The 12,178-nt window shown below is 40.3% G+C and overlaps 2 protein-coding genes across 6 annotated transcripts in view; both read right to left on the bottom strand.

Moving 5' to 3' along the window:
* Positions 1 to 7,473, bottom strand: part of PHF11 (PHD finger protein 11) — a 34,407-nt gene extending 26,934 nt beyond the window's left edge. The window contains exons 1-2 of one of the 2 annotated variants that reach the window (XM_010330090.3): positions 7,296 to 7,473; positions 3,383 to 3,504 (exon numbers count right to left, since the gene is read on the bottom strand). In XM_010330090.3, coding sequence (XP_010328392.1) covers positions 3,383 to 3,504; positions 7,296 to 7,392 — 219 coding nt within the window. In that variant the 5' untranslated portion in view covers positions 7,393 to 7,473. Of the gene's footprint in view, positions 1 to 3,382; positions 3,505 to 6,962 lie in introns of both variants that reach the window. The other variant, XM_010330091.3, reaches the window with a different exon arrangement.
* A 1,583-nt stretch (positions 7,474 to 9,056) lies between these two features.
* Positions 9,057 to 12,178, bottom strand: part of SETDB2 (SET domain bifurcated histone lysine methyltransferase 2) — a 65,008-nt gene continuing 61,886 nt past the window's right edge. For all 4 annotated transcript variants that reach the window (XM_010330087.3, XM_010330086.3, XM_074387685.1 and 1 more), the window contains 2 exons: positions 11,806 to 11,894; positions 9,057 to 10,970 (listed from right to left, as the gene is read on the bottom strand). In XM_010330087.3, the coding sequence (XP_010328389.2) occupies positions 10,853 to 10,970; positions 11,806 to 11,894 (207 nt within the window). In that variant the 3' untranslated portion in view covers positions 9,057 to 10,852. The remainder of the gene's footprint in view (positions 10,971 to 11,805; positions 11,895 to 12,178) is intronic.

Raw genomic sequence — 12,178 nt, forward strand, 5'->3', positions numbered from 1 at the left:
TGTAATCCCAGCACTTTGGGAGGCCGAGGCGGGTGGATCACGAGGTCGAGAGATCGAGACCATCCCGGTCAACATAGTGAAACCCCGTCTCTACTAAAAATACAAAAAATTAGATGGGCATAGTGGCACGTGCCTGTAATCCCAGCTACTCGGGAGGCTGAGGCAGGAGAATTGCCTGAACCCAGGAGGCGGAGGTTGCGGTGAGCCGAGATCGCGCCATTGCACTCCAGCCTGGGTAACAAGAGCGAAACTGTGTCTCAAAAAAAAAAAAAAAAAAAAAAAAAAAAAAAAAAAAAAAAGAATTTAGAAAACACAACTCAGTAAGACAATTCAATTAAAAGTGGGCAAAAAATTTGAACAGACACTTAATGAAAGAAGGTTTACGAATGGCAAATAAGCACATGAGAAGATGTTTAATATCATTAACTGTCAGGCATATTAAAGCCATAGAGAGATGGAATATATATCTACTAGACTGGCTAAAATAACAATACTGAAAATACCCAGGGTTGATGAGGATGAGGAGCAAATGAAACTTACATACCACTGGTAGAAATGTAAAATAATGCAATCACTTTTAAAGTTAAACATACACTCACTTTATGACTCAGAAATTCTACTTCCAGCTATTTACATAGAGAAACACAATCAAACAAGAAAAAGAGATTGAGTCCCTCATATTAAAGGTAAAGAAATAAAATTGTCTTTATTTAAAGATGAGGATTGTTTGCATACAATATATCCAGGTAAATCTAGAGACTTTTTAGAACTAGTAAGAATTTGGTAAGGTTGCTGGATTAGATCAATAAATAAAAATCAATAATGTTCATATATACTGATAAGAGCTCATTTAAAAAGGTTTTAGAAAAAAGTAACAAAACAAAAAACAAGCCCAGGAATATATCTAACCCCAAGTTCTATTCTGCTATAGATAAAAATTATTGAATAATTTTGAAATTTATAAAAGACCTAAATAAAGATAGAAAAACTCATATACAGATGCTGATAGCTGATTTTCATCATAAGAGCTCCAAACTGGAAATAACACAACTATAAACAAATGAATGAATTAAACAATTGTGATAATGCATACCAATTAAGTACTATGAAGAATGAAAAAGGAACAAGATACACCTACATGCAACATGGATAAATCTAAACAGTATACTGAGCAAAGGAAGTGACACAAAAGAGGACAACTACAGGATTCCTTTAATATCAAATCTGAGAAAAGATAAGACAAATTTATAGGGACTTGAGGTAGGACGGAATTGATTGCATAGAGCATTGGGGAAACCCTTTGGGGTAATGGAAATGTTTATATCTTGACTGTTGTAGGGGTTACATGGGTCTCATATGGTTACATGTCTCAAAACTTTCTGAATTGGACACAAAATGGGTACATTTGGTTTGATGTAAATTATGCCAATAAAGTTAACTACAAAATAGTCGCAAATCAATATCAACCGTATATTAGAATAAAAACATCATGATGGGGCTGGGAGCAGTGGCTCATGCCTGTAATCTCAACACTTTGGGAGGCTGAGACAGGAGAAACACTTGAGGCCAGGAGTTCGAAGTGAGCCTGGGCAACATAGCTGGACCCCCATCTCTACAAAAAAAATTTAAAAACTAGCTGGGTATAGTGTATGTGCCTGTAGTCCTAGCTACTTAGGAAGCTGAGGTGGGAGGATTGCTTAAGCCCAGGAGTTCAAGGCTGCAATGAGCTTTGATTATGCCACTGCACTCTAGTCTGGGGAGACCTTGCCTCAAATAGATAAATAAAAATAAAACATCAACATTAAACCATGTTAATATAAGAATGGCTTCAGAGCAGAAAAAATACGTAAGTACAACAAACATTATTAACCAAATAAAGTAAAAAAACTTAAGACATGAAAACAAAAGGCAACTCATGAGCTAAAATCTTTTGTTATAAAAAATGTTATTAGGCCAGGTGTGGTGGCTCACGCCTGTAATCCCAGCATTTTGGGAGGCTGAGGGGGGAGGATTGCTTGAGCCCAAAAGTTGGATACCAACCTGGGTAACATGGCAAAACCCCATCTCTACAGAAAGTACAAAAAGTAGCTGGGCGCCGTGGCACATGCCTGTACTCCCAGCTACTCTGGAGGCTGAGGTAGGCGAATCACTTGAGCCCAGGAGGTCAAGACTGCAGTCAGGCATGATGATGCCACTGCACTCCAGCCTTGGGCAAGAGTGAGACCCCATCCCAAAAAAACAAAAAACCACACACACACACACACACACACACACACACACACACACATGATATTAGAACAACAGGTGAATTTGAGGAATACATGGTAGCAGTACAACAAAATTTATTGATTTTGATGTTTATATCGTTATAGTGTGAGAGAATGTCCTTGTGTTTTAGTAAGTTCTCACGCTGCTAATAAGTTAGGTATATTAAATGGTACAATCCCTTTGAAGAACAATTTGGCAAATTTAGTGAAGTATGAAACACCCCATCCCTGTGCCTAACAATTCGGCTCTTAGCTATATAGCCTAGACTAGGGAAATTCTCACATGAAAAGGAAACCTAGACAAGAATGTTCATGACAACGTTAGTCATAGAAAACAATACTGGAAAAGCTAAATGCCCATTCACAGAACAGTTAATGGTGACATAGTCATGAAATGGAACATTATATTTAAAATAAAAGACTTAGAGCTATGTTTACTAACATGGATAAATCTCAGAAATCTATAGACTTTGATAGAAATAATATCTGAGCCGGGCGCGGTGGCTCAAGCCTGTAATCCCAGCACTTTGGGAGACCGAGGCGGGTGGATCACCAGGTCAAGAGATCAAGACCGTCCTGGTCAATATGGTGAAACCCCGTCTCTACTAAAAATACAAAAAAAAGTAGCTGGGCATGGTGGCACATGCCTGTAGTCCGAGCTACTCAGGAGGCTGAGGCAGGAGAATTGCCTGAACCCAGGAGGCGGAGGTTGCGGTGAGCCGAGATCGTGCCATTGCACTCCAGCCTGGGTAACAAGAGCGAAACTCCGTCTCAAAAAAAAAAAAAAAAAAAAAAAAAGAAATAATATCTGAGTAGAAGGTCTATCGGAGTTGTTATGTTCTTAGTATTTCATTAAAATATCTATAAAGAAGTTTCTTCACCACAATTCTTTCTCTGTGCATTTAACCCCTTGTAAGTAAAACTAACAGTAATCATAGGTGATAAGTTCTGAAAAAGTTCAAAATCAGAAAAATACGCTCCGCAATCTTCACCTTTAAAAACCCAAACCATGGCCAACTTGTTATTCTTTGTATCCAAAGTGTCATTTATGTATTCTTCTGTGTCCTACTCTAAAAGTACTCATATACTTTGAAGTGTGTTTTCAAATAACTTACCAAACAATTTTCATGGGCAGCTATATTCTCTGATTGTGCAAAGTATAGGACATTATACTCGACATCTTTGGGGCAGAGTGCACATGTCCTTTTTTCCATCTTTTCTGCAACCTGAAAGACACCTATAAGTAACATCCCTGGTGAGAAATAGAAAAGTGGAATTTCTTGGTCTCACTAACTGCTCTTCCAGTCTTAAAGTAGAAGGCAGGGCACTTGTTTTTATGAGAGATTCTTAATTCCCAGAAAGACAAAAAATTGGGGACCCAAGTGGAAAAGCAACTTAAAAACATTTTTTAATATGCTAAGAAAAGAATGAGGTTATTTCTAAATGCCTAATAATGAGGACTTCTTCCTTTTTTTTTTTTTTTTTTTCTAAAACATTGTTATAGCAGACTTCTTTTTTAAATTTAGAGACAAGAGGTTTGTTCGGTTGCCTAGGCTGGAGAGCAGTGGCTGACTGGAGCCTTGAAGTCCTGAGCTCAAGTGATCGTTTCAAGTAGCTAGGACTATGGGTGCATGCCACCACAGCCAGCTTTTTTTTTTTTTTTCTTCCCAGGGACCAGGGTCTTGCTATGTTGCCAGGGCTGTTCTCAAGCGCCTGGCCTCAAGTGATCCTTCTGCCTTGGCATCTCCAAAGTGCTGGGATTACAGGCATAAGCTACTGTGTCCGGCCAAAATGAGGAAGACCTTTATTCAAGAAACACAACTAGGAATTTAAGTATAGGTAAAACTCTCAAAACACTGCCTTGCCCATAGCAAGCTCTCAATAATAATAATCATCATTGTCATTACAAATGAAGAAGAAAACAATGGCATATTAAAGAAATAATTCCCTGGTTAATTATCTATTTAAAAAAGTTAGAATCCTAATGCCATACTGTATTAAAAAATAAATTCTAAATTCTATAAGAATTAAAGACATAAATGAACAATGTATTTTAAGTGTGCTTTAATTCAATATTAGGATTAGTTAGGAAGGAAAGATATATGAAGGTAGGAAGTAGATTTTTTTTTAAGGCAAGGTATGGAAGAAAGGAAAGAAATCTAAAGAAGAGGTAGAAAGAAAAGGGAAGAGGCAGAGAGAGAGAGAGAGAGAGAAAGAATTTGGTTTCGGTATAGCTAGAATTCATTACTAGGAACAGAATGCATCACCGGGAACATCTTTAGAATTTATAAATAGGAAGAAGGATGTGTGTGTTATGGAAGAAGGACCATGGGCTGCCAAAGTGTAGGATGTTCAATGTACTCCTATAGGGTACCTGTTCAGCTCACAATGATGTATATATAATGACCCCCAGCAGGCATGTTCGTATTTCAATCCTTTAGACACAGCTGATAGTCCCAGAGGACCTACCTGCCCATCTCTCAGATATACAGAATTCAGAATAGAAGATTTCAGTTCAGATTGGGCTGGTTTCTTAAAGAAGATGTAAAAAATGAGAGGCTGCAAGGGCAGCCATCTTCTATATTATTACCAGGAAAACTGGACCAGAGAAATAGAGAAAAACAAAGCAGATACACTGAGAAATGCAGAAATGAGAGACAAAAGAGAGTGTTGTCAAAGTTTATAACGACTTCTCAGGTCCCAGTCCTCAGCCCTTTCTGTAAGATGCTAAAGCATCCATAAAGTTGGGAGTCTGTGAGTCTGGTCTTCCTGCTTACTACTACTAAGCATCCCTTATGCTTACATTACATCAAGTTGTTTTTGTAGTACTTGCAGCTGGTAAGTACTTATTAACACTGGAATGACCATGACCTGATCTGTGTGCACACTCACATGTGTATATGTGTTTGTGTGCACATGTGTGTTTAAGAGAAAGACAGTGCTGGCAGCGATGTGGAAGGATGATCTATCTGAAATGTACTATGTTACTATCAGAATGATCCACCTGAAAAGTACTACATTACCGTCAGAATGTTCTACAGGAAATGTACTATGTTACTGTCAGAATGATCTACCTGAAATGTACATCTGCCCACAATTCCCTATCACCTACAGAAGACAAGCTCTGTAGTGTTATATACAAGCACATTCATTCCTTCAACAAATATTTCATGAGGACCTACTATTATGTAATATTTAATGAGTACCTGCTATGTCCTACTACTACAACTATGCCAACTATTTTAGGCACTAGTGATAGAAGAGAGTAAGATGAATTTACATGCCAGTGGTCAGTGATAGAGACAGGCATTTAAAAAGTTTTGCTTTGTTTTGTTTTCCAGGTAGTGATAAGTGCTATACAGAAAAATAGAGCAGAAAGAGGTAGAGAGTGACAGTAGCAGGGGTGAGGGGTGCTCTTTTAGACAGGATGGGCAGGCAAGGTTGAGGGAAGACGTACATGAGCAGACACCCGAATGTGATGGAGAACTGAAAACGGGATGGAGTTTTCCTTGAAGAGAATAGCAAATAGAAAGATCCTGAGGCAGGGACGGCTTTGGTGGCTTAGAGGACCTACCAGGTAGCAAGGTAGCATAATCATTAAGATGGGCGGGAGTCAAATCAGATAAGGACATGGGGTTAACTGTAGGCCAGGCTCACAGATTGTTCTGAGAGTCATGGGAGACTACTGGTGGGTTTTGAGTAGGAGAATCATATTTGCTTTTTGTTTTTCAAAAAGCATTTTGGCTGCTAGGCAGGCCTGCCTGTATGAAAGGCTAGAACAGAAGCCAGGAAAGCAATAGTCCAGGCAGATCATGATGGCCCAGGTTTGGGTGGCAGTAATGGAAGTGGTGAGAAGCAGGCTCAAGATACAGTCAGGCTAAAGGCAGAACTGGCTGGCCTGACTGATGCATTAGAAAAAGTGTAGAGTAAAGAGAGGCCCTGAGGATGCCACTAAGGTTTTTGAAAGGAGCAACTGGGTGAAAGGAATGGGCTGGTTGTTGAGCAGGTTTGGAGTACCTGAGTACAGTGAGGGAGACAAGAATTCTCTTTAGGACATACTTAGTTTGAGATCATTTCAGACATGGAAGAAGCTGGTCATACCAGTCTGGAGTTTGGGCAAAAGGTCAGGATGGAACCGCAACCCTCCTGTCTCATCTTACAGCCCATATGTACACCACCAGCAAATGAAATACGCATCTGATTGGCTTGTGGTTGCCACGTATGATGTTTTGGGGTTTGATGCCTTTATTTGTGTTATCCTCTTTGCTGGGAACACCCCTTCAACTTTTGCACCTTTGGCTGACTCTAGCCCTTTAAAAATAAGCCTAGGCATCCTCTCCTCAAAAAGCTTTGCCTGAACAACCGAGAGTCAGAAGCCTCTCATCAGTACCTCTGTGGTTCTGACTTCCTCATATTAAAGTTGCCTAGTAGTCTCTAGCGCAGGGCCTGCCTAACTCATGTTTGTATGCTCAGGACCTTACCCTGAGCCTCGCACACCGTTAGGAGCTGTACACATACTCAAGGGCAGGAACCCATCAAAGACCCACCCACTCAAGTAGAGGAACGGGGAGGACTGGAACGACTGGGAGGAGACGGGTTCCAGTCACGTCCTCCGTGAACATGACACTCAGCTCCTCCCCCAGGGACGCCCCTACCTCCCCGCAGCAAGGCGCCCCTCCCACTATTCGGGTTTACCTGTGGGTGGCGGGGCGCTAGGAGGGTAGACATCGGTGGTGCGGGAAGCACTGGGCTATCACCGAGAGAGGTAAACCGAAGCATGTACGCCTCTCACGAGAAACCAAGGGCAGTCAGAGCCACCTGCGGAACTGGCCCAGGCCGCGCCCCATCCTCTGGGCACCACCGGCACGTGAGTTCTGAGCCAAGTTCGTCCAGTGTGGCGCCAGCGTCTGGGGCCCGGGCCTGGAGTAGCAGCAGGTCGGGGCCCTCAAGCGGCCCCGACCGAAAGGCAGGCCCCTCAACCAGGTCCGTCGCTACCCAGCCCTGCCCGCCCGCACCCGCGGTACTCACCGGTGGGGAGGAGGAGCGCCTCCTGCTCCGGCTGGGCCTCCGGGCTGCCAGTGCTGTGCATTGACTCGGGCAGAGGTGGCGACGACGCCTGCGCCATGGCTGTGCTGCAGTTGCTGGTGGGGGCTGGATCGCGAGATCCCGGAAGTGCCCCGATGCACCAGGTTTCGTTTTCTTGAATGTGGGCCGTCCCTTCCAGTCACTAGCCGCCCGGCGAAAGTTGTGTGTGCAGATAGGGGTTCTCACGCACTCATTCAGATCTACATCTTAATTTGAACTAGCTTAAAAAACCCAAACACCTGGCTTCCCTACCCCACCCCCACGGCTCAGCGGGAGAAACAATCACTTTCCTGAGGGTTTCTCCTAAAATTTTTCTCCTACTGAGTTTTATCTAAATAACTATATCTTAAAATGACACAGAATTAACTGATCCTAAATCCAGTTGCCAGTAGCAAGCCTTTATTTAGCACCCATAGGGTACAGAGCACCATACAAGTTGAGGTTTTTAGTGCATCTAACAAATATACAGGTAGAGAACATAAATGCATATAATCATAGTTACAAAATAAGTTCTGGAAAAAAGACGTAACAGATGGTGGTTTGCTGAGAAATTAATCAAAAGAAAACTGGAGATCTTACACTTTCAGCAGGTCATAAAGAAGAAGACTGCAAACTGAGACAGCAGAAGAGAAATATTAAAAAGGACAATTTATTTAGTCTTGACAACTATGAAATTAATTGCAGAAGCAAGAGTGTGGGGTCTGCAAAAGAGGGAAGTGAGCAGACCCTAGCAGCCAATTTTTTTTTTGCCCTCCATGCAGGAGGATGGAAGAGCATTTCTTGCCAAGCCAAAAAGAAAAGCCCTAAAGAGACTGACATTAGGGTGTTCCCCAGCAAAGTAGCTCAGGTAGGTCACAGTAAAACAAAGAGCCCTTTACCACACTCTCAGCTTACAATAAGCTTTTTGATGTTCCACATTTAAATGGGAGTAGACTACCAAGACCATTAACTCTGAGGAAAGCCTATAATGTGGAAGATCAAGACCAAAACAGACATACAGGGGAAACAAAGAAACAAACTCTGGAAGAGATTATGCAGAAAGAATATAGAGATGCGTGCATGTATGTGTATGTATATGTGTGCGCATACACATATATACAAATATCTTAAAAGAGAAAATACTGCAAACGTGAGTAAAATAGGATGCTATTTAAAAAAAGAATATTCAGAGATGGGGAGCTCTTAGAAACATGAGACTAGAAAAATAAAATGCAACAGATGAACTGGAAGATTAAATTGAGAAATGGTCCTAGGTAAAGGTCCCAGCAAGAAGACAGAACTGTTAAGAGAAAACATAGGAAAATTAGAGATCAATTCTGGGGGTCTAACATCTGGAAAACAGGAATTCCAGAAAGAGAGAACAGATGGAAAATCATTAGTTTCAGACTGAATGATCCCACCAGGCACCCAGTACAAAGGATGAAAATATTAACAGGGGCAGAACACTGAGACAAAGATAAACCTATAAGCTTCAAGAGACAAATGGATTATATATGCAAAAGATAAGGAACAGAATGGCATTCCATTTTCAGTAGTCACCCTGGAAGCCAGAAGACAGTACATTTTCAGACTCCACAGCAGTAACACTGAAAGCTAGCAGATGCCTTCAAAACTGGGCATGGAGACCACTCAATAATTCTATACCTTGCCAACCAAAAGAGCAATCAAGTTTAAGGGTAAAATAAAGACATTTTCAAACACACAGAGATTCAAAACATTTACTTCTCACTTTTCCTTTTCAAAAGCTATCAGAAGAGCTTTACCAATATGTGGAAGAGTAAACCAAGGAAAAGGAAAACAATGGGATCTAACTGGAAATGGGTCCAACATAAGTGACAAAGGGAATCTCTGGGTTACAGATGAAAGATGATAGCTGTGAATCAGTCCGGATTAAAGCAAATCAACATTTCAGGAGAAATTTCTCCAAGAGGATAAAACTGACAGAATACTTCATATTTCTAAAGGTCAAATGGACTCCACAGGCAGAGCTCAAAGGAATAACGTCTGATCCACAATATTTCCTTTTGCACAAAAATACCTCCCATATTAAGTTTTTTTTTTTCATTTCATTTTAGTACACTGCCTGAAACTCCTGCATCTCGACAGTGAATTAATGGATTTCTCAACTTTGCTCATCAGCAGCTTGCTGGTCTGTTTTGCTACTTTTCCTAGCTGTCTGGTTTCCCAGTCTCCCTTTCTACTAGATAGACGATCAGGGCCAAGTAACCTATGGTAAAGTGCTTACTCTTTTGCTTTTTCTCAAAAACAAACAAAAAACCAAAAAAAAAAAAAAAAAAAAAACAATTTGCAAATCATGCTCAGGAGATACTAAGGGGCTACTTCAGATTTCACAGTTCAGAATTGCTTTCTTTTCTCGTGTGTGTGTTTTTTTTTTTGAGACAGGGTCTTGCTTTATTGCCCAGGCTGTTAGTGCTGTGGTGAAATCACATCTCATTGCAGCCTTCACCTCCCGAGCTCAAATGATCTTCCCACCTCACTCCCGAGCAGCTGGGACTACAGGCACATGCCATCAAGCCTGGCTAATTTTTCTGTTTTGTAGAGTCAGGGTTTTGCCATGTTGCCCAAGCTGGTCTCGAACTCCTAGGCTCAAGTAATCCACCTGCCTCCACCTGTCAAAGTGTTGGGATTAAAGTGAGAGCCACCATGCCTGGCCTTCTTGTGTTTAAGTGAAATTCTTGCCCACCTCAATTCCTTCTGGCCTAAATAAGCCAAGTTTGACTACTTTCTAGATTTCCTTTTCAATAACTATATCTCTAATCTATCTAGAACAAAAATATTCAAGTTCTTCCAGGTTTCTATTCCCTCTTTTCCTATGTTTGTATTGAAAGAGTACAGAATATCCATGGAAAAGAAGATTCATCTCAAAGAGTTTGCCAGAATCTTACAGAAGAGCTTCTCCCTCTCCCCACTCAAATGGTTGATGGGACAGTGTTTTATGGATCCAAGTATCGCTTCTCCAACAAGTGTTAAAATACTTGGGAGTAATATGTATAAAATGAGTTCCTCAGGCACTGTTGTCCACCTTGTAGCTCATAATGGTAAATGACTTTCCAGGAATTAAAAATCAATTTCGTAGGTAAAAGTGTGAAATTTAGCTCTTTGGGGCATGAACTAAAAGGTAACAGTCACAAAAGCAATTAGAAACAGTTGAGTTTTGTTATGACATTTGTTTCTCTTAATATGTCATTTTTAAATAAATTATAAGTTGGACAGTGAGTGGTTATTTCATATAAAATATATGCTTCCATCCTAGTCATGTAAAGCTGCACAGCAGTGAATGACCTACCCTATGTGTATGAAAATGTCCTAATTGTGTTCCTGGAATTTCTTTAAGTCACACAAATAAAATCTGAAATGAAGTATGAACCCAATGACAAAGGAAACGAAGGGGAATTACCTCGATGGACCTTTACCTTCTTTTGCATGGCTTTAATTTCAGCCTGATAAGCTAATTTGACAAACGGGCATTAGCTACATATTTATAATATTTTTTTCCTACATTTATTAACCCCACATTGGCAGAAGATTTCCTTTTCAGGCACAGTCCCAGCTTCATAACCATAATCCCATGTTAGCTCTGTCCTTGCTTTCACATACCTAGAAAGTAGAAATTTAAAAAGAATCATAAAACGCCCTAAAGAACTACCAATCAACCAAACTTAATTATATCCATTTTCATAGTAACATTAACCATCCTCAAAAATATGATCTATTCTCTCACCTGACACCCACCAATTAGGAATGACCTTTTATTAAGAATAACCATTTGAGTTCTATTTCTAACCTACTAAAATGTTAATCAAGAAGAAACCCCAATCAATATGAGAAAGGAAGTATATTTTGCCAAGAGTGGGACCAAGTGATATGTTGAGGCCTGCAGTGTGGAAGTAGCTGGGGAATAGCTCTCAATTAAAGATTACGTAGCACTCTTCATCATTTATCCCGAGTGGAACTAGGTGATACCCGATATCCTCAGCCCTTTGAGGCATTCATTCTAAGTGGGAATAAGAATTGAAATTTCAGGTGTTCAAAATCTTACTGACTAGGAACAGATTAGGATAACTGAATATTCTATAGTACAAGATATTTGAGGCTATGGTATATATCATCTTTTTATATTTTTCTATTGTTACTATTTTTTGAGACGGGATGCAAACTCTACCTCTTGGGCTCAAGTGATCCTCCCACCCAAGCTTCCTGAGTAGCTGGCCACCACACCTGGTGAACTTCTTGTATTATTATTATTTTTTTTAGTAGAGACAGGGTTTTGCCATGTTGCCCCAGGCTGGTCTCGTACTCCTGAGCTCAAACGATCTGCCCACCTTGACTTCTCAAAGTGCTGGGATTACAGGTATGAGCCATCATGCCTGGTCCTCTATTTTATTTTTAAAGTCACAATTTCAGAATTAAGTAAGCAAAATCAATTTCAAACCTGTTGGTGAAGAATGCCACCAATGGAAAATTCCTGTCGTGTGTTTCTACAAAAACATTCTGTACCAAGAGATTTGGGCAACAACTATGCTGTTAAATAAAAAATAAATACCAAGGTTAGAAATAGTGTAAAGTCTGATAACTTGTGCTTTAGCATTAGAATACCATTCTGTTTTTAATCCATCACGCTGATTTTGTTCTTTTTTTGCTAATGTATAAAATATCATAGCTTCTGTTAATAGTGAGAACCCATTCAGAAAAGCCCTGTTCTGACACTCTTATATGTTGCTGGTAGAAATGCAAAAATGGGACAAATCCCTATAAAATCTGTCAATATTTGTCATTATAATAAATGCATTTGTGTTTGGATTCTG

This window comes from Saimiri boliviensis, chromosome 16 (assembly GCF_048565385.1).
Source record: "Saimiri boliviensis isolate mSaiBol1 chromosome 16, mSaiBol1.pri, whole genome shotgun sequence".
NCBI classification, from domain to species: Eukaryota; Metazoa; Chordata; class Mammalia; order Primates; family Cebidae; genus Saimiri; species Saimiri boliviensis.